We start from the raw sequence: 21,538 nt of genomic DNA, 5'->3' as shown, positions 1-21,538 counted from the left end.
TCACCTGTCTGTCTTTCTGCTCACCTGTCTGTCTGCTCACCTGTCTGCCTGCTCACCTGTCTGCCTGCTCATCTGTCTGTCTTTCTGCTCACCTGTCTGCCTGCTCACCTGTCTGTCTTTCTGTCTGCTCACCTGTCTGCCTGCTCACCTGTCTGCCTGCTCACCTGTCTGTCTGTCTGTCTGTGTGCTCACCTGTCTGTCTGCCTGCTCACCTGTCTGTCTACCTGCCTTCTGACTGTCTGCCTGCTCACCTGTCTGTCTGTCTGTGTGCTCACCTGTCTGTCTGCCTTCTGACTGTCTGCCTGCTCACCTGTCTGTCTGTCTGTGTGCTCACCTGTCTGTCTGCCTTCTGACTGTCTGCCTGCTCACCTGTCTGTCTGTCTGTGTGCTCACCTGTCTGTCTCTTCCAGGCGTTCAAACACAAGTCTCACCTGAAGGATCATGAGAGGAGACATCGAGGAGAGAAGCCGTTCGTCTGTTCGTCCTGTACCAAGGCCTTCGCCAAGGTACTGCCGCTACTGCAGTACTGCTGCAGTACTACTGCCAATACTACTGCTAATACTACTGCTAATACTGCTGCAGTACTGCTAATACTACTGCTAGTACTGCTGCAGTATTGCTGATACCTCAGGGGAGGTCAAAGGTCAGCTGAAGCCAAATACCAGAAAAACATCTGAAAGTTGGGAACCTGTAATACTGCAGTATTACAGGGTTACTGCAGTACTGTGCTGTGTTGCAGTATTACTGCAGTGTTACAGGGCTGGTGCAGTATTACTGCAGTGTTACAGTGTGAGTGCAGTATTACTGCAGTATTACTGCGGTGTTACAGTGTTACTGTGTTACTGTAGTGTTACAGTGTTGCTGTGCTGTGCAGTGTTACAGTGTTACTGTGCAGTGTTACAGTGTTACAGTGTTACTGTGCTGTGTTACAGTGTTACTGTGCAGTGTTACAGTGTTACAGTGTTACAGTGTTACTGTGCAGTGTTACAGTGTTACAGTGTTACTGTGTTACTGTAGTGTTACAGTGTTACTGTGCTGTGCAGTGTTACAGTGTTACAGTGTTACTGTGCAGTGTTACAGTGTTACAGTGTTACTGTGCAGTGTTACAGTGTTACAGTGTTACAGTGTTACTGTGCAGTGTTACAGTGTTACAGTGTTACAGTGTTACAGTGTTGCTGTGCTGTGTTACAGTGTTACAGTGTTACAGTGTTGCTGTGCTGTGTTACAGTGTTACAGTGTTACTGTGCTGTGCTGTGTTGCAGTGTTACAGTGTTACTGTGCTGTGTTACAGTGTTACAGTGTTGCTGTGCTGTGCTGTTACAGTGTTACAGTGTTGCTGTGCTGTGTTACAGTGTTACAGTGTTGCTGTGCTGTGCTGTGTTACAGTGTTACTGTGCTGTGCTGTGTTACAGTGTTACTGTGCTGTGCTGTGTTACAGTGTTACAGTGTTACTGTGCTGTGTTACAGGCGTCTGACCTGAAGCGCCATGAGAACAACATGCACAGCGACAGGAAGCAGCTGAATCCTCTGCAGAGCGACACGGAGACGCTGCAGGCCGCCGCCATGGCAGCCGAGGAGCAGCAGCTGGAGAACATGAGCTGCTCCTAACAGCGCCGCCTCCCTCCTCGCCGCCTGCGGAGGAGCCGTGGAGGAGCCGCGGCCCGGCCGCCGTCGGTCCAAACACGCGGACCGGACCGGACCGGACCGGATGAGACCGGAACTGAAAGTGAACTGAAGGTGTTTTCTCCTCCTGCAGACCGACGCTCTGACGAGTCCTCCTGATGAGGAGCGATGGAAAGTGACCCTGATTAGCTCCTCCTCTCTGTACAGTTTAAAATATCGGGGCGGTGCCGCTCCTCCGTACCTTCGTTTGTTTCGATGCCGTGCCGTCAGTCTTTTGTAAAAGTAGCCGTGACTTTTTTCAAATGGGGAGATTTACTTTGAACCAAACTGTAATGAAAACATATTTTGAAGCTGCTGGTTTGTCTGTGTGTGTGGGTGTGTGTGTGTGTGTGTGTGGGCGTGTGTGGGTGTGTGTGTGTGGGATCAACTGGTATTGATTTTTCAGGGGCCGATTTGATGCTGATTATTTGTGATCCAGGACACCATTAATGTTCATTTGTAGTATATTTGAAAATTGCAGTGTTAAAATTTACAGTTTTACAAACACCAACACAAATCTTGTTTAATTAACATTAATATGTTAGTTAAAAATACAAGGAAATTACCAGAAAATTAGATGGAAAAAAATAACCTGGAAATTGAAAAAATACAAGAAAGCTATATTTGTAACGATTAAAATGAGATATTTAAAGGTCAGATCAGGTTTCTTGTGTTCAGACTGACTTCTTTTACAGAAATGGTCCGCAAAGTTCTCTGAGGAACCACCAACTGTTCTCAGGCTCTGAAGAACCATGTTTGTTTTCATTTGGCACCTGCGGGGGGGGGTCGTGTCTGTCAGCGTACGCTCAGGGACGGATTTTCACGTCCAGGTTGACCCTGAAGGCAGCACGCAGGGAGACACAGGTGTTTCCTCCTGTGAGCAGCAGGGGCAGTGAAGGCAGCGTGAGGGCCTGCTGGATGTGGATCGGATGCAGGTGTGTCAGGTCTGGTTCTGGTTCTGGTTCTGGTTCTGGGTGTCGGTCCCTCAGGCCGTCCTCAGCGCAGGTAAGCACCTGCGGCCAGGTGAGTAAACAACACGTATGCACAAAAACCAGCCACACGCTGTTTCCTGCACAGAAACTTTATTTATAAAAGCAGAAGGAGCGTGCACGGGAGCGTGCACGTGTCCATCACCTGACACAGTCTGAGGCACATTTATTGATCCATGACTTCAGTGATCAGCTTCATCGTTCTTTTCATTTGCAGTCAGAGGCAGTTTGATCTGTGACTCAGCTGGGAGCTATAAACTGATCACCGATCCATTTCTGATAATCACTTCCCATCAGATCAATTAATGATGTGGGCGGGACGAGGTGGAACCACACAACACAACACTTTACTTCCTGTGTTTGATTGACAGCTGCACAGACCAGCTGCTCTGCCGGTTCATGGTGTGGAACTTGAACTGGGCGAGCGTGCACGAGCCTCGTGCATGAACCTCGTGCACAAGCCTCGTGCACGCTCGCCCAGTTCCTCCGTGATGAGTTTTATGAAACACGTGTGTGCGCACGCACGGCCTCATGTCAGCCTGCTGAGTCTCTGTGCTGCCCCCTGGTGGACAGGAGGAGGGACTGACTGCAGTCTGTTGCCATGACGATTTACTGAGATTCACACACACACACACACACACACACGTGCACGTTTGTTGGTTACTATGGTAACTGTCGTGGTAACCAGAATGATGATTAATGATGTCCAGTGGTTGCCATGGTAACCTCTGAGCTCATTTTGTGTTGTGTTTGTTGTCCTGTGAGTACAGGAAATGTTGCACGTCACCATGGCAACCCTCTGGAGGTTGTATGCACCACAGGACACATACAGTACTGCGAATACTTCAGATATCTCAAATACTACACAGCCCTGCATCATCATCATCATCATCATCATCATCATCATCATCATCGTCGTGCTCAGCCCCGCGGCGCTGAGTCCGTCCTCGTGTTCCTTCCCTCAGGAAAACTGCAGCACAGCACATCAGTTCCTCTGACCAGTTCTTTGTGACCACCAGATGCTGCTGTTGTGTGTGTGTGTGTGTGTGTGTGTGTGTGTGTGTGTGTGAGAGTGAGTGTGTGTCAGGTGTGTGTGTGTGTGTGTGTGTGTGTCAGGTGTGTGTGGGTTTCAGCACCCAGTCACACTGAGGGTTGACGTGGTAAACCTCCAACAACACACAGTCTGGGTGGAGGCGACGCTCACCTGAGAGAGAGACGGGCAGGGAAAGAGAGACAGGAAGGGAGAAAGAGAGAGAGACAGGTTTTATTTTGCTCTCTGAACAAAATTCACTTCATTTCTTTTCCTTTTTTCCTCTAACTTTATGGTCATTTTCTTGTAACGTAATTATACATGTGGAATAATTAATAATATTTAACAATTATATATAAGAATAGAATATCTAATAACTATAATCAATATAATAACTGTAATTATAATATTAACTACAATAGTAATAATAATTATGAACATAGTTCTCTTAATTTTTTTTAATAGTTTTTGCAAAAAATTTTACAATGCCAATTCCCAACAATTAAAATGATAATAATAATTTATAGTAATATTCTTTGTGAATTTTTTCTCGTTTCCGAGATGACAGTATTGGAAACATTAATGATGTCAGACTCACCGATGTTTCCTCCAACCTCATACAAACACTGACTGGGACTGCTGGGAGAGAGACAGACAGGCAGATAGACAGACGAGTTATTGTTTATATTATATGTGTGTATATATATGTATATGTATATATATCATGAGGAGCCAGCTGATTGGACAGAACAAGATCCAAGCCGTCAACACCTACGCCCTGCCAGTGATCAGACACCCTGCTGGTATAACATCCTGACCACAGGGGGCGCTAGAGGCCACTGATGTCAAGACAAGGAAGCTCCTCATGACGCCTGGAGGGTTTCAGCCCAAGTCCAGCAGCTGGAGGCTGAACACTGAGAGGAAGGAGGCCGAGGACTGTGAGGGTCAGAGCCACCATCCAGGATGAAGATGGCCCCCAGTGAGGAGCTGCTGAGTGAAGACCTCAGGCAGCAGGAGCCCAGTGAGGAGGAGGAGGAGGAGGAGGAGGAGGAGGCAGCATCATGGAGGGAGCAGCCCCTGCATGGTGTGGACCAGCGACAGACAGCAGACGTGGCTGATATGGAGAAAACATCCCAGAGGCTGGAAAAGGCACAGAGGCTCTGATCACGGCCCTCAGCAGCAGATCCACAGGGGCCGGGCTCCACCAGAGCAGGCAGGGGCCCCGGGGCCGGCTGTGCAGAGGGGCCCCCGACACAGTACAGCACAGCACAGCAGGGGGCGCCGTGCTGGCAGCTCCAGCAGACATGGAGCTCCATAACCAAGAGGCCGGCAGAGTGAACAGGAACATCTGGAGAGAACCGGGGCTGGACGTCCCAGGGCCGACATGGAAGACACCTCCAAAGCTGGTGGAGAACCACAGAGCCCAGATCCTGTGGGACGTCCAGATCCTGTGGGACGTCCAGATCCTGTGGGACGTCCGGATCCTGTGGGACGTCCGGATCCTGTGGGACGTCCAAATCCTGTGGGACGTCCAGATCCTGTGGGACGTCCAGATCCTGTGGGACGTCCAGATCCTGTGGGACGTCCGGATCCTGTGGGACGTCCAGATCCTGTGGGACGTCCGGATCCTGTGGGACGTCCAAATCCTGTGGGACGTCCAGATCCTGTGGGACGTCCAGGTCCTGTGGGACGTCCGGATCCTGTGGGACGTCCAGATCCTGTGGGACGTCCAGGTCCTGTGGGACGTCCGGATCCTGTGGGACGTCCGGATCCTGTGGGACGTCCGGATCCTGTGGGACGTCCGGATCCTGTGGGACGTCCGGATCCTGTGGGACGTCCAGATCCTGTGGGACGTCCAAATCCTGTGGGACGTCCGGATCCTGTGGGACGTCCGGATCCTGTGGGACGTCCGGATCCTGTGGGACGTCCGGATCCTGTGGGACGTCCAAATCCTGTGGGACGTCCAAATCCTGTGGGACGTCCAGATCCTGTGGGACGTCCAGATCCAGACGGACCAGCTGGAGGCTGATCCAGCAGACATGGAGCTGGTCCACAAACAGCAGACGGAGGCAGCAGGGAGAGATGCAGCGATCCCGAGCCACAGCAACACACACACAGACACACACACACACACAGCAACATCAGGAAGAAGGAGGACGAGGAGCTGGAAGAACAGCAGGAGCTGAGGGAGGAGCTGGAGGAGACGTGGCCAGTGAAGGCAGCAGTGGAGCCGCTGGTGGTGATGGGAGCTCAAACTGGGAGAGACTCCAGCAGATCAACAACATCTGACATCTCTGTCCAGAAGAGCTGAGGTACTGCACAGAACCCTCAGGAACCCAGGAACCCTCAGGAACCCAGGAACCCTCAGGAACCCAGGAACCCTCAGGAACCCAGGAACCCTCAGGAACCCAGGAACCCTCAGGAACCCAGGAACCCTCAGGAACCCAGGAACCCAGGCGTCTGGGAGAGGAACCCAGCTTGGACCAAACAATGAGGCGGAGGGGGGTGGGGGGGTTATATGTATGTACATACAGTATGTCTATATATCTATAGATCTATAGATCTATAGATCTATAGATCTATAGATCTATAGATCTATGTAGATATAGATGTTGTCATTTGCGAGCAGGAAAAATCCTCCAATCATATTTTTTGTTTTGTCAGTATCTAGGCAGACTGGCCAAATTCTCTATGGCTCCTCTGTAACTTACATCGCCATGGTAACTTGAACACATAACATCGCCATGGTAACTTGAACACATAACATCGCCATGGTAACTCCTGTGGAACAGCTTATGCACCGTAAATGATATTTATTTGTTACTTGGAGATTTGACTGGATGTGTGTGTGTGTGTGTGTGTGTGTGTGTGTGTGTGTGTGTGTGTGTGTGTGTGTGTGCACCTGTTCTCACACTCGAAGCGGGCAGTGATGTCTTTGGCCCTGGTCTGTCCATCAAGCTGTATGGCCATGGAAATCTTGGCGTGAAGTGGAGCGTGAACCCTGATCACACCTTCACACAGCTCTGTGACCTGCACACACACACACACACACACACACACACACACACACCTGTTCCAGGATCAGTCTGACCTGTTATGTCACACTGATGATCAGGTGATCTCAGCCTGTCTGTGTGTCACCTGGTTCCTGTCGTTCTTGCCGCTCCTCCTCCTCAGCAGGCGTCGGGTCTTCATCAGGACGTCCCGTCTCCGGCAGGACGCCTCGTTCATCTGCCTCACCTGGCACAGCAGGAAGCCGGGAACCTGACCGCACACAGGAAGTGATGTCAGAGGTGATGTCAGAGGTGTTCAGGTGCAGTGTGACCATCTCTGGATGTACAGATGTCATGTGGCTTTACATCACTGAGAAAGCAAAAAAATTAAAAATACAAGAAAATAATAAAAATAAATAATATTAAAAATCCACAATTGCTCAAAAGAAAAACCAGGAACTGACCAGAAAGTTATTTAAGAAAAAATATGCAATAAAATTACTGAAGAAGTGACCAGAGAATTATCAACATCTGCCCCTCCTGAGTCGCCTGACGTTCGACCTCCCAGACTCTGAACCTGCCAAGTCCAGAGCCCCCTGTGCTGGCCGAGCCTGCAGGGCCTCCCTATGAGGGCCTCCTCATGAGGGCCTCCTCATGAGGGCCTCCTCATGAGGGCCTCCTCATGAGGGCCTCCTCATGAGGGCCTCCTCATGAGGGCCTCCTCATGAGGGCCTCCTCATGATGCCTCCATCACTGAAGGTGGTGTTGGGCGGCCCCCCTGTCAGACATGGTGACTGTGTGAGTGCAGCTTCAGCAGTGGAGGTCTGAACAGGGTCCGTTCAGACTCCATGTCCCCGGCCTCCCTCAGGATCAGGGAGAAACTCCTCCGGAGGCGTGAGCCGACCGCCTCCCGGACAGAGTTCTCCACCGCACGTTCCCGGGTCGCCCTCCCCGCACGCTCGGGTTGACCGGGTCCGTCCGGCAGCCTCGGCGCCGTCTGATCGGCTCCGCCCCGTCTGATCGGCTCCGCCCCGTCTGATCGGCTCCGCCCCGTCTGATCGGCTCCGCCCCGTCTGATCGGCTCCGCCCCTCTCTTCACCTGAGTCTCCACAACATGCAGCTGTAGATCTGATTAAACAACCGCAAAGCTGATCATGGACCAGCGGCCTCAGGAGATCTGCTGTGAGGAGCACGGAGGAGCCTCCTCATGCCTGAACATGGTTTGTCCAGGACTCGCACAGTGAGTCCAACAGCACAGCACTGCTCAGGTGCAGATCAGACAGGCTGCTTCTCCCAGTCAGCTTCTCCCAGTGTCTAACCCTGACACACACTCCTCTCTAACCCTGACACACACTCCTCTCTAACCCTGACACACACTCCTCTCTAACCCTGACACACACTCCTCTCTAACCCTGACACACACTCCTCTCTAACCCTGACACACACTCCTCTCTAACCCTGACACACACTCCTCTCTAACCCTGACACACACTCCTCTCTAACCCTGACACACACTCCTCTCTAACACTAACACACACTCCTCTCTAACCCTGACACACACTCCTCTCTAACCCTGACACACACTCCTCTCTAACCCTCCCCAGATGTTGCCTCACCGTCCACAGCAGCTCTTGGTGTGTGATCATCAGTCGGACCAGCTGAGCTCCGCCCACCGCCTCCTCCATCTCCTCCCGTTGCCGGGCAATGGAGCGCTTGTTGCCGTGGTGACGGCAGGCAAACAGGTTGGGAGCCATCACCATGGAGACGTTGAGGAGCGACATCCTGTTCTGATCCTGATGAAACACAACCTGACGCAGGAAGAGGAGGAGGGCCTGAGAGACAGACAGGCAGAGAGACAGACAGGCTGAGAGACAGACAGGCAGAGAGACAGACAGGCTGAGAGACAGACAGGCAGAGAGACAGACAGGCAGAGAGACAGACAGGCTGAGAGACAGACTGTGTGACAACCATATCATGTCCACCCTCTCTGTGTGTCTGTGTGTGTGTGTGTGTGTGTGTGTGTGTGTGTGTGTGTGTGTGTGTGTGTGTGTCAGTGTGTGTGTGTGTGTGTGTGTGTGTGTGTGTGTGTGTGTGTGTGTGTGTGTGTTACCTTCAGGGTGTCTCTGTGAGCCTCAGGCAGCAGCAGGGTCAGGAGCTGCAGAGCCTGAAGCTGATGGACAAGAGAGGAGATTCCTACAGACAGACAGACAGGCAGACAGACAGACAGACAGACAGACAGACAGACAGACAGACAGACAGGCAGACAGACAGACAGACAGACAGGCAGACAGACAGACAGACAGACAGACAGACAGACAGGCAGACAGACAGGCAGACAGACAGGCAGACAGACAGACAGGCGTGAAGACACCTGAGAGCTGTTCTGAAACAATCCTTAGTATTATTGTGTGTGTGTGTGTGTGTGTGTGTGTGTACCCAGCACAGCGCGGTAGGCAGACAGGTGTGTGTGTGTGTGTGTGTGTGTGTGTGTGTACCCAGCACAGCGCGGTAGGCAGACAGGTGTGTGTGTGTGTGTGTGTGTGTGTGTGTGTGTGTGTGTGTGTGTACCCAGCACAGCGCGGTAGGCAGACAGGTGTGTGTGTGTCAGCAGTGGGATCGGCAGCTCTCTGATGAAGAGCTTCAGCAGACCTGCAGCATCCACCTGTCTCACTGACGACCAGTCGAACCCATCGACACACCTGTCTAACTCTCCACGCAGGCACTGACAGACAGACAGGCAGACAGACAGACAGGCAGACAGACAGACAGGCAGACAGACAGACAGATTGGTCATATTGTCAGATGGCCAAAGTCTATCTAACCTGTGTGTGTGTGTGTGTGTGTGTGTGTGTGTGTGTGTGTGTGTGTGTGTGTGTTCTACCTTCAGTCTAGCAGCTGATCCTGATACTCGGAGAATCCCTTCAGTCTGCAGCCCCGTCTGCTCCAGTATGGACAGCAGCTACACACACACACACACACACACACACACACACACACACACACACACACACACACAGTTGGTGCTACAGTTTTTCTCCATTGGTTTGGCTCATTTCTTCAAACTGAAATTACATTCTCAAAACTTCAAGATCATTTGGCAAAACAGTCTTACAGTTCAGCACAACACCATGGTTCACCTGCAAAAGCTCATATCTCTCCCAGAACTGTTCACTCATGCTTCAGAACTAAATTCCTTTCCCATATAAATAGTCAGTGCCACCAAAATGAGAAAGATCCTTCTCACTTGCTTTGGCTCATTTCTTGAAACAGACCGGACGTTCTCAACACGCTTGGTGCTTTTGCCAAAATAACCTGGATGGTTCAGCACAACACCATGGTTCACCTGCAAAAGCTCATATCTCTCCCAAAACAGTTCACTCATGTGTCAAAATGAAGTTTCCTTCTCATATCAGTAGTCAGTGCCCCCAAAATGCATCGTCCCTTTGGCGTTGTGTAAGCACTGCAAGTCAAAATGTTTAGATGTTTTGTCACCATGGCAGAGGACCATTGAAATATCCCTCATGTCCACCTCTCAGTCTCAGCCCAGTCCTTCACTGACAGTGGTTACTGTACTCATTATTTTTATTTAGCTAACAGAATACAATTGTGTATAAAACTGAAAAAAAAAAAAAAAGGATTTTACGATAAGAGCAGCCTCCAAGGTTTGACATCACACGTTGCACTCATACTGCCAAGGAAATTGTAACGATTACAATTTTTTTCAATCGCTGTACCTCCTCTGTCAACTCAGAAACCCTGGTATCAAAACAGTAAATCCATCGGCCTAATGAGAGGCGCTCTCCCAAAATAACACATTCTGTTTGCAAAAGGCTCTTACCATGACAAAACATTTCAAACATGCAGCAAAAGCACATTTTGTCAGCGCCCAACACAACTAATCCACTCACTCACTTCATACTCAACACCAAAATGCAACACACCCTTTTCAGTCTGAGCAGGTTCAACCTTACTTTTTCCTGTGTGGATTGCAGTCATATTTTTTTTTTGCAATTTGCATTGTCACATATTGTAAAGCAAGTAGCAAAAGCCAATATTTCCCTCAAACAACTCAACTTCTGCCCAAATGAGTAGATTCCTTCAGTCAGCTCTACTGTACTGTAACACAGCTGACAGCAGAAAACAAAGTACAGCTGTCAGTTTGAACAAGGTTCTCCTGTGAGCTGCACATTCAAATGTGAACTTACAGTAAAGAACTGCATCCAAACTCAAAGACTTTGAGGTGAAATTTTACTGTATTGATGGAAAAACTGAAATACTGTAATTCACATACAGTATTACACAGAAAAACTCAAAGGAGTTGAGAAAAATACAGAATATAATTTATAGGCCCATTTTTTGTAGGTGCATCCTGATTGATTGGTGATTGGTGATTGGTGGAAAGGGCAGTGATGCAGGTGCACTAGTGATTTCACAGTGATGCAGGTCATTTCTATCAGCTGTGAGCAGATGTTTTGCTTTTGACTACCACAGTGAAGTCAGTGGAGTCAGGGCCATGGAAATGACACATGTGAGAAGTGAAAAATGTGTGAATCCAATGAAAAGGTATGAACACATTTGCAAAAGAAAACTTCTGCTGTGGTTTGGAGGTGAAGATGATGACACAGTGGATCCCAGTTTCATTATACTGGAAAAAAAATGATTGAAAAAAACTGTAAACTATTTATCAAATGTTCCAAGAGATTCATATATGGTATTATTCATGGTATTATGTTCTTGACTAATTCTGACAATTGAACAGACTATTGTGCATGTGATGACTTATACAATGAAATACTGCTGACATGTTTTGGAGAGAACAGCCATCAGACTGAGAACCCAACAGTCAGTTTAGATCTCAGGTGTCAACCTGCTGCTATGGAGGCCGAGAGGCTGCACCAACAACTCCACCAGGTGATTTCACTGATTAGTCCCGCCTCTCTGTTTGGAGGTGATCAGTGAAGTCACCTGGTGGAGCCTCTTGGCCTCCATGGCTCCAGTCTGACCCCCCTGGTCTAGATCAACAAGATCTATTCACTTGGAAACTGTACTAAATCATTTAACTGCCAATCTCGACCTTGTGTGATCAATAATCAATAATCAGCCCTGTCGCTGTCCGTGGTGCTGCCACACAAACTAAAGTGGAGTTATGATGGGGGGGGGGGGGGGGTCACCTTCTGAAAGACGACAGGAACTTTCACTCCGGGAAATTTCTTCCTGTCGCTGTCGAGCAGCGAGGAGAGAGGAACACCGAACACCCCGCCATCTAACACACACACACACACACACACACACACACACACACACACACACACACACACACACACACACACACACACCATCATTACCAATTTTCAGTTTTCAGTTTTTTTGGTAAATATGCAAGAAAATTAACAACAAAACATTTTGAAAAGTTGACAGGAACATCGTGTGTGTGTGTGTGTGTGTGTGTGTGTGTGTGTGTGTGTGTGTGTGTGTGTGTGGCTGCACCCCGGCTGCGGCGGCGCGACGGCCGGGTGCGTTTGGTCTGCACGCCCAGAGCGCCCAGGAGGGTGGAGAGCTCGATGAGCGCGATGAAGCCGAGCCGCGTGACGTCCAACGCCGACAGATCGTCCACCGAGGCCACGCCCTGCGGGGGGGGCAGCACGAACTGCACACACACACACACACACACACACACACACACACACTGGTCAGCTGATTGGCTGCTGCTGTCGTGCTCAGCTGGAGGTCAGAGGTCAGACTCACCGGCTGGTTGCTGTCATCTCCATGGAAACGCAGACAGTCCAGACAGGCCCCGCCCCCTCGGTGTTCAGCCACGCCCTCTGAGTAGGGAGAGTCCCGCAGCAGCCAATCAGCTCGCCTCGATGGGCTGACGTGTGTACGTGTGGGAGAGTCTGTTGGTGTGTGTGTGGGTGTGTGTGTTGGTGTGTGTGTGGGTGTGTGTGTGGGTGTGTGTGTGGGTGTGTGTGTTGGTGTGTGTTCAGATAGTTGATCCTCAACAGGTGGAAAAGTGGGAAAGGCCGGTCGAACTGGAAACACACACGCACACACACGCACACACACACACACACACACACACACACACACACACATCAGCTGAGTGTGCACGTGGTGTGCACGTTATAAACGTGACGTCAGACGTGACTCTTTCATTTTTCACAGCAGCTCCCAGGCAGACAGACAGGCAGGCTGACAGACAGGCAGACAGACAGACAGGCTGACAGACAGACAGGCAGACAGACAAACAGACAGGCAGACAGACAGGCAGACAGACAGACAGGCAGGCAGATAGACAGACAGGCAGGCAGACAGGCAGGCAGATAGACAGGCAGGCAGGCAGATAGACAGGCTGACAGACAGGCAGACAGACAGGCTGACAGGCAGGCAGACAGACAGACAGACAGACAGGCAGACAGACAGGCTGACAGGCAGGCAGACAGACAGACAGACAGACAGGTACCTGTCGTGGTGTGGCGGCGGATGGTTTTGGTGGTGGTGTGGTATCTGCCGCTGGGCGCTGACTCAGCACGCTGAGGAGGCTGGGGACGCCTTTCTGCTGAGTCATCTGTGGGCTGGACGTGTGTGTGTGTGTGTGTGTGTGTGTGTGTGTGTGTGTGTGCGTGTGTGCGTGTGTGCGTGTGTGCGTGTGTGCGTGTGTGCGTGTGTGTGTGACAGAGAGAGAGAGAGAGAGAGAGAGAGAGAGAGAGAGAGAGAATGCAAAATGAGTGGCAGTGTTCAGCTGTCACATTCTTCTTCTGTGGTGTCTTCATGTAAACAGAGCAGTACAGAGGTCTGGCCACCAGAGGGCGCCACCATGTGACCCGGCAAACAGCAACCAGGAGAGGAAGAGAAAATTAATTAATGAACTGGAAAAGTCAAGAAAGAAACCAAGAAACAAAACATGACAGAGATTATTTATTTATTTATTTATTCCTTTATTTGTTTGTTTGTTTATTTATGTATTTGTTTATTTATGTGGTGCTATAAAAGCTTTACATATTTACACTTTGACCCATAACAAAGGTCCTGAATGCCTCATCCTGCATATTAGGCTCAGCTGACAGTAAATTGTGCTCATACTAAACACTTCTGCTGTTTTTTGAATAAATAAAATAAAAATAAATAAATAAATAAATATTTGCTGAGGTAACCTCCAGAATCTGTTTTTCCTCTTTTTTATTTTCCTTCAGCTACAAAAAAAAAAAAAAAAGATATCCAAAAGTATTTGTTCGCTTCATGGCTGTACAAGCATGGCCCACGCCTACCGCAGGCCACCACCCCATACAAACCCACGTAAAAAACAAAAAGAACAGAAAAAAACAAACAAATAGGTAAATAGATAAAAATACAAAAAGGAATTGAAACAGTACAATGACAAAAACCTCATCAAAAATCCATAAATACAATTACAATACACAAACAGTGACCAATCAGAAACGTTCATAAGTCATGTCTTTCAGTTTGAGCGAACAGCGGACGCCAAAGGTCGTGGAACACGTGACCCGCCTTACACCTTTCAGGAGTGACTTTTTCCAAAGGAAGAAACTGAGCGATGTCCAAAAACACACTAAATGTTGGTAAACGTTCACTTTTCCATAAAAGAAGAATACGTTTCTTAGCAAAATACGTTATGGTAACTAACATTCTGCATTTCCTTTGATCTAATAATCTAGTATAGGGTCAACATATCCTGCTTCTGTCTGTCCCCCAACGCGAGTGTGCTCTTCCCAGTGACCAGGACAAGACATTTGGACCAGAGGTAACCCTGGAGACGGGCCCAGGCCCGCCCATGGCTCCGGGTCTCATGAGAGTCAGGAACTTCATGCTGGGCTTCTTATTGGACCAAATCAATTTGGAGATGTGATTGTTCAAGGTATTAAAAATTGGTATTATTATTATTTATAATCATTACAACAAAGTCTGAGTGTGTGTGTGTGTGTGTGTGTGTGTGTGTGTGTGTGTGTGTGTGTATGTGCTGGCGGGTGTCACCCGCAGGGTGTAGTGATGCGTCTAGTGCAGCATGCTAGGGAGACGTCGCATGTAGAGATGCATGTGACTGGAGTTATGCAACTTCAGGCTAAAAGGCAGTGGGCCCTACCAGTCACCACGGGGGAGATGGGGAGTCCATCTGGTGGAGTGAAGATGGTGGGAGTGAGGACTGCGCACCCACACCCTCACCTTAAACCTTACCTCTGCGCTGGGTTCTTGCCAAATACAACATTGATATTGCAGCACTCAGCGAGACCAGACTGCATGGAGAGGACTCCCTGACAGAGGTTGGTGCAGGTCACACTTTCTTCTGGAAAGGGGTCCCCGAAGGCACCCGCCGCTTCCAGGGTGTCGGCTTCGCTGTGAAGACAAACTGCTGCAAAGAGTCGCTCCGCCACCCTCCTTAGTGCTTATGCACCAACTCTAGATGCCGAGAACAACATCAAGGAGGACTTCTACTGGATGCTTGATTCCATCATACAAAAAACCCCGATCACGGACAAGCTCATACCATGGGAGACTTCAATGCCAGAGTGGGCACAGAGCATCTGGTATGGAACCAGATTATTGGTCAGCATGGTGTGGGCAAAATGAGCAGCAGTGGACTACGACTCCTGTCCCTCTGTGCAGAACATCACCTGGTCATCACGAACACCATCTTCCAGATGAAGAACAGGCTCAAAACAACCTGGCAACACCCCCGCTCAAAGCATTGGCACCTCCTGGATTACATGATTGTGCGCCAAAAGGACAAACGGGATGTTACTACCACCCGAGTCATGTGTGGAGCCGACCATCTCATGGTCAGATCTAAGGTCCTCATGAGCATTCAAACCTGTCACCCAAAGACGGCCTCAATTCAACTGTGCAGCCCTAAACAGCCCCACCACCAAAGACAACTTTCGGCAGCTCCTTGCAAAGAGTCTTGACCAGATCCCGGAGGAATCCAGTGACTGGCCAGCTCTGCGACATGCCATCCACAGCGCAGCCGCAGAGGCGGTCCGTCAAGGCAAAGTCACCAGGACTGGTTCGATTACAACTCCGCTGAAATACAGTCTCTTCTTCAAACAAAACATCAAGCTCATAAAGTACTCCTGTCCTGCCCCAGATCTTCCTCCCAGAAAGCCACCTTTGCTGCAAGAGCTGAGACCCAGCAGGCCCTCCAAGTCATGGAGGACACCTGGTGGGTTCAGAAGGCCCAGGAAATCCAAAACTTGGCAGACTGCAACAACACCCAGGGCTTCTATGATGCCATCAAAGCTCTGTAGGGCCCCAGGAAGTGGGCAGTTGCCCCCGTCCATTCCGCTGACAGTTCCACTCTTTTTAAGGAAAGCCACGAGATCCTTGGCCGCTGGGCAAATCACTTTGAGACTCTGCTCAATCAGACCAACCCCGCTGACCATCACATTCTGGACAAACTCCCGGACCTGCCATCAGTCATGCACCTCGACATCCCACCACAGTACCCTGAGACCCGCCAATCCATTAGGTCCCTGAAAAACAACAAAAGCGCAGGACCCGATGGCATCCCGGCCGAGGTTTTCAAACAGGGAGGATATCTCCTCACGAGACGCCTGCACCTCCTGAGACCCTCCCACAGGACTGGAAGGATGCCAACATCATCGTCATCTATAAACGCAAAGATGACAGAGCAGTTTGTGGGAACAGCCACTGCATCTCCCTCCTCCCCATAGCAGGGAAAGTGCTGGCAAAGATCATGCTCAGCAGACTGGTGGAGCACATCTGAGAGGCTGTTCTTCCAGAAACTCAGTGTGGCTTCCGGAAGGCTAGATCCACCACGGACATGGTCTTCATCCTGATGCAGCTGCTGGAGAAAAGCAGAGAACAGCACAAAGACCTCTATATAGCTTTCATTGACCTCAGCAAATTTGATACCATAAACCGTGAGATGCTATGGAGACAACTCTCCAAACTGACCGCGTCCCCTACACAGAAATCCTGGACAGCCCCAAATCCATTTGTATGGAAGCTGCTGTGGCCAAAAGACACCTACGGTGGCTCCCACACGCCATCCGCATGCCTGACCACCACCTGCCCTGCCATGGCCTCTACGGACGGCAGACAAAAGAGGTGCTACAAGGACCAGAGACCTCCTAAAGCGCAACGCCATCAACCCCACGGAGCTCGAAACTCTGGCACTCGCCCGACCGGCCTGGCAGGTCACCTGGTCACCTGTGCTGCACCTGTGCTAGAGTAGCTTCACAAATACACAACACCAACCAGCGGAGAAGTACCGAGAGATGCGCCCAACGTCACCAGAGGGCTGCCCACATTCCACTGACGTCCGGGCTCCCCTGCCCCACCTGCCCCACCTGCCCCACCTGTTCCCCTGCCCCACCTGCTCACCTGCCCCACCTGTTCCCCTGCCCCACCTGCTCACCTGCCCCACCTGCCCCACCTGCTCACCTGCTCCACCTGCCCCACCTGTGGACGATCTGTGGCTCACGAATCGGCCTTGACAGCCACATGAAGCGGCACCAGCGGCAACATTGCTGAACCCCCAACCTGGAGCAAGCCTCATCATCATACACGATGGACAGCTAAGGTGTGTGTGTGTGTGTGTGTGTGTGTGTGTGTGTGTGTGTGTGTCGCACCATGCTGAAGATGTCGCGCACGTCTCTGATTGGCTGCTTGTTCTTCTTCTTCAGTGTCTGGTTGTAGTTGTCCAGCCTCTTCTTCACCGTTGCCGCCTGTTGCCGTGTCAACGTGGACAGCAGTGCTTCTGCTGGCCCCTCCCCCGACGACGAGCCCGTCACCAGTGAGGATAGCCCCGCCCCCCTCAGCCACGCCTCCTCTAGCTCCACCTCTGCAGGGAAAACCAGGAAGTTACAAGACAGTGTCGCACTGTGAGTGTGTGTGTGTGTGTGTGTGTGTGTGTGTGTGTGTGTGTTGTACCGTCCATGCTTTTTCGATCATCTTCCTCCTCCTCCTCTTCCTCCTCCTTCTCCTCCTCGATGCTCCTCACTTCCCTCCAGTATGTTTCCATGGCAACATGCTGGGGTTCAGAGGTTGGGGGAGACGATGGCGACGACATCCTGTAAACAGACACAGAGACAGACAGGCAGACAGGCAGACAGGCAGACAGGCAGACAGACAGACAGATATTAGTCACCCTGAGGTCCCACTGGCAGGAGCAAATTTACCTCCCAATAAAGATCCACCTGATTCAGACCAGGTTCTGTTGTTCTGTTGTTCTGTTGTTCAGGTTAAAGGTTCATGTTTTTGACAGGAAGCCAGCCTCTCAAACTATTGATCTGTGTGTGTGTGTGTGTGTGTGTGTGTGTGTGTGTGTGTGTGTGCGCGCGTGTGTGTGTGTGTGGAACCTTGTTGTAATGGGTTCAGTTCCCGGGAGAGTGCAGCGCACAGCCTGTCCATTAGAGGGAAACGGAAGCTTTTAGAGCTAAGTGGCTTCACACACACACACACACACACACACACACACACACACACACACACAGAGACACACACACACTGTGACGAGGTGCTGCTGGTTTCATCAGGTTCTGCTGTCAGCCAATCAGAGGCCAGATCTGTGCTGTGTGCCCGCCTCCTCACCCAGTGAACCAGCCAATCACGAGCCGCCTTCTCACATCAACAACAACAACAACAATAATAACAATGATAATCAGAATATCAGTAATAATAACACTGATAATAATAATAATGAATAAAAACGGGAATATATAATAATGAGAACATTAGATAGAAAACAGAAAAATATAAACAACAACAGAGATGAATAAATAAAGAAGATGAAGCCAAAGAAAATAAAATTAAAAAATGAAAGAATGAAAATTGGAATAAAAAAGAGAAAATTTAATAAAAATAAAACAAAGATTCCCCTTGGAGTGTGTGTGTGTGTGTGTGTGTGTGTGTGTGTGTGTAACAGTCACTTATTAAATACTTTTCATTTTCCTTTTGAAATATTCTGTGTAAGTTCCACTGATCGTCTGAACAATGTTTGCTGTTTTCCTCCCAGATGTTTGTTTGTTTGTTTGTTTGTTTGTTTGTTTGGTTGTTTGTTTGGTTGTTCGTTTGTTTGTTTGTTTGGTTGGTTGGTTGTTGTTGACGAGGTGACTCATTAAAATATTTTAATAATGATATTTATCCAGCTGTTGGTCATCAATCAGGTGATCAATAATGGCAGTGAAACTGATGTTACCATGGATACAGTAACCATGGTTACCTCAGTCTGCCAGGTGATCAGGCTGAGCCTTCTTAACCCCCCCACCCCCCCTCTGATGAAGACAAAGATGATGAAGATGAAGATGAAGATGGTCTGGTTGGATCAGCAGACACGTCGGCCTGCGTGTCAGCGTGTGTGTAACCAATCAGCCAATCAGCTCTCTGATACTGATTTACAAAATAAAGCCGACGTGTAAACATGTAAACATGTAAACATGTAAACATGTAAACATGTAAACACCAGTAAATATTTAAAAAGTAACGCGAAAAACATTTTTAATCAAAAAAATAAATGAAACAGGAATTAGCATTCTGAAAATATTGATAATCATTGATCAGTAACAGTTTATGTGCATCATCCTCCTGAAGCCGCTACCAAAATAAAAGCACAAAATACAACCAAAATAAATATGTTTGTTTGGTTGTTGTTTTGTTTGTTTTTGTGTTCCGCATGTCTGGACTGTCACAATAAAATTCTGCGGTTTGAACGGAGTGAGGGTGAAGAACCAGATCACGTCATGAAATCAATATCAAATCAGTATCAAATCAATATCAAATCAATATCAAATATCATATGAAAACGGACTCGATCAATACCAGATCATCACTTTAAATTGTAATGATTTTAAACATCATGACAGGAGCCTGGCTGTCAATACCCAATCAACACAAACCAATACCTGATCAATCACCTGCAGGACAGCAGGCACAGTCACCACCCATCAATAATCAATATTCTAAAATCAGCAATCAAATCAAAGCCGATCAGAAGAGAAGCGGACTCACCTCACGCTGCTTCAGCCTCAGCTGCTCATACTGTCTGCACACTCACACTCACACACACACACACACACACACACACACACACAGTCTCACACACACACACACACACGGGGGAGTGGAAGTGGGCGGGGTCAAGACTAAAAGAGAGAGAGAGCAGTTTACTGTGAGACTGACAGCTGTGTGTGTGTGTGTGTGTGTGTGTGTGTGTGTGCGCGCGTGTGTGTGTGTGTGTGTGTGTGTGTGACTGTGTGTCCATCAGTCTGCTGACTCAGCACTTTTCCAGTTTCCATCTCTGAGCAGCATGAATCATATTGAACACACACATACACACATACACACACTCACACAAACATACACACACACACACACACACACACACTCTCTCTGTCTCTCTCTCTCTGTCTCTCTCTCTCAATTTTTTTTTTTTTCAATGTAAATAGCTTTATTGGCATGACAAGGCAGTGCTTATATTGCCAAAGCAAATAGCAGTGATAATGACAATAAAAATAAAAATGAAATAAAATTTAAAAAAAAATGTAATTAATTAATTTAAAAAAAAAGGAAAAATAAACATAAATAAACAAATGGATAATCGACTAGTGATACAATGTACACAATAACAATATAGATATAAACAACTTAACAATTTAAACGTTTTTCAATCGTCATGCCACAAGGAACACGGTGGCACAACCGAACCATTTTTCATAACTTATCATTCTGCTAAACATAAACATAAACATAAACATAAACATATTTACAGGAAAGGAGAGCTGGTTTACTCCAGTGTGGTGTTTTCGTGGTTGTCTCTCAGTCGGTGGCAGGAGGTCACATATTCGGCTGCTCGTGTGCAGCACTTTGTTTTTTCACCTAAAAGATATTTTATTTTGTCTCCATCAGGGAGTGTGTCAAATTCATTATATTTGGCTTTAAATTTGGGGTAGAACGTTTGTCTGATTGGTTTGTATTTGTCACAGTGGAGTAGGAAGTGTTCCTCTGTCTCCACCTGTCCCTGTGGGCACAGTGAGCACAGTCTGTCCTCCCTGGGAGTCCAGGTGTGTCTCCAGAGCCAGACTGTGTCCGCTCAGCCTGGATCTGGTCAGGGTCTTTCTGAGTCTGAGGTCAGATATGGTGGTCAGGTATTCTGCACTGAGTCTGCTCTGTTTAGGGCAGAATAACATGCCATTCTGCTTTGGTGTTTTGTACGGTCTTCCCAGTGGGTGATGTATTTCTCTTTTTGTTTGGTGATAATCTGATTGGGCCGGATGGTTTGGGGTCTGTCCTGGGGGTCTGGTGTCGAGGTCGGGGAGCTGAGGGTCAGGACGAGCTGACTGAGGGGGCTTTTCTCCAAGTTTATCTCTCAGCATTTTAATGCTTCGTGGTGGAGACTCTGGGGGTCGCTTGTTTTTAGGTGGTTGTAGAATTTTATGGTTCTTTGTTCAATTGTAATTTGTAGGGGGTACTGACCCACTCTCTCTCTCTCTCTCTCTCTCTCTCTCTCCCTCTCTCTCTCTCTCACACACACACACACACACACACACACACACACACTCCCTCTCTCTCTCCCTCTCTCTCTCTCTCTCTCTCTCACACACACACACACACACACACTCTCCTCTCTCTCTCTCTCTCTCTCTCCCTCTCTCTCTCTCTCTCTCTCTCCCTCTGTCTCTCTCTCTCTCTCTCACACACACACACACACACACACACACACACACACACACACACACACACACACACACATTCAGGGGGGTCTCTTATTTTTGAAATCATTTCTGTGGGTTTCCGCTGGTTTCCCAAACAGCAGCTGTGACGTCAGAGCCTCGGGATCAGCACACAGATGTTTACGTGTTGTTGTTGATATTTATTCATGTTTATGTTTATGT

General features: G+C 48.9%; 2 protein-coding genes across 5 annotated transcripts in view; one reads left to right on the top strand and one right to left on the bottom strand.

The window, feature by feature from the left end:
- zbtb14 (zinc finger and BTB domain containing 14) overlaps positions 1–9,213 on the top strand; it is a 16,195-nt gene extending 6,982 nt beyond the window's left edge. For 3 of the 4 annotated variants that reach the window (XM_030078821.1, XM_030078822.1, XM_030078824.1), the window contains exons 9-10: positions 411–506; positions 1,468–2,319. In XM_030078821.1, coding sequence (XP_029934681.1) covers positions 411–506; positions 1,468–1,608 — 237 coding nt within the window. In that variant the 3' untranslated portion in view covers positions 1,609–2,319. Of the gene's footprint in view, positions 1–410; positions 507–1,467; positions 2,320–9,194 lie in introns of those variants that run through there. The other variant, XR_003930136.1, reaches the window with a different exon arrangement.
- Positions 3,615–17,879, bottom strand: arhgap28 (Rho GTPase activating protein 28). The gene is made up of 15 exons (XM_030078819.1): positions 17,846–17,879; positions 17,580–17,719; positions 17,279–17,490; positions 13,135–13,246; positions 12,420–12,703; positions 12,162–12,321; positions 11,846–11,937; positions 9,556–9,633; positions 9,243–9,396; positions 8,785–8,867; positions 8,291–8,506; positions 6,823–6,945; positions 6,584–6,711; positions 4,280–4,317; positions 3,615–3,855 (listed from the first exon to the last, which is right to left on the bottom strand). Exons 2-15 carry the CDS (start codon positions 17,716–17,718, stop codon positions 3,764–3,766), a joined length of 1,911 nt encoding a protein of 636 aa, XP_029934679.1. The 5' UTR covers position 17,719; positions 17,846–17,879; the 3' UTR covers positions 3,615–3,763.
- Positions 17,880–21,538: the final 3,659 nt, after the last annotated feature.

The sequence above is a fragment of the Myripristis murdjan genome, chromosome 20, assembly GCF_902150065.1.
Source record: "Myripristis murdjan chromosome 20, fMyrMur1.1, whole genome shotgun sequence".
Lineage (NCBI taxonomy): Eukaryota > Metazoa > Chordata > Actinopteri > Holocentriformes > Holocentridae > Myripristis > Myripristis murdjan.
The sequence above is the reverse complement of the archived record's forward strand: the minus strand, read 5'-3'. Positions and strand labels throughout refer to the sequence as shown.

Excerpts from the sequence above, each read along its gene's own strand:
- arhgap28 (XM_030078819.1), bottom strand. The coding sequence starts at position 17,718 with ATGTCGTCGCCATCGTCTCCCCCAACCTCTGAACCCCAGCATGTTGCC. Across the intron at positions 9,397-9,555 it reads GATCAGCTGCTAGACTGAAG|TGCCTGCGTGGAGAGTTAGA; the intron begins GTAGAACACACA and ends TCTGTCTGTCAG. Across the intron at positions 8,507-8,784 it reads CTCACAGAGACACCCTGAAG|GCCCTCCTCCTCTTCCTGCG; the intron begins GTAACACACACA and ends TCTGTCTCTCAG.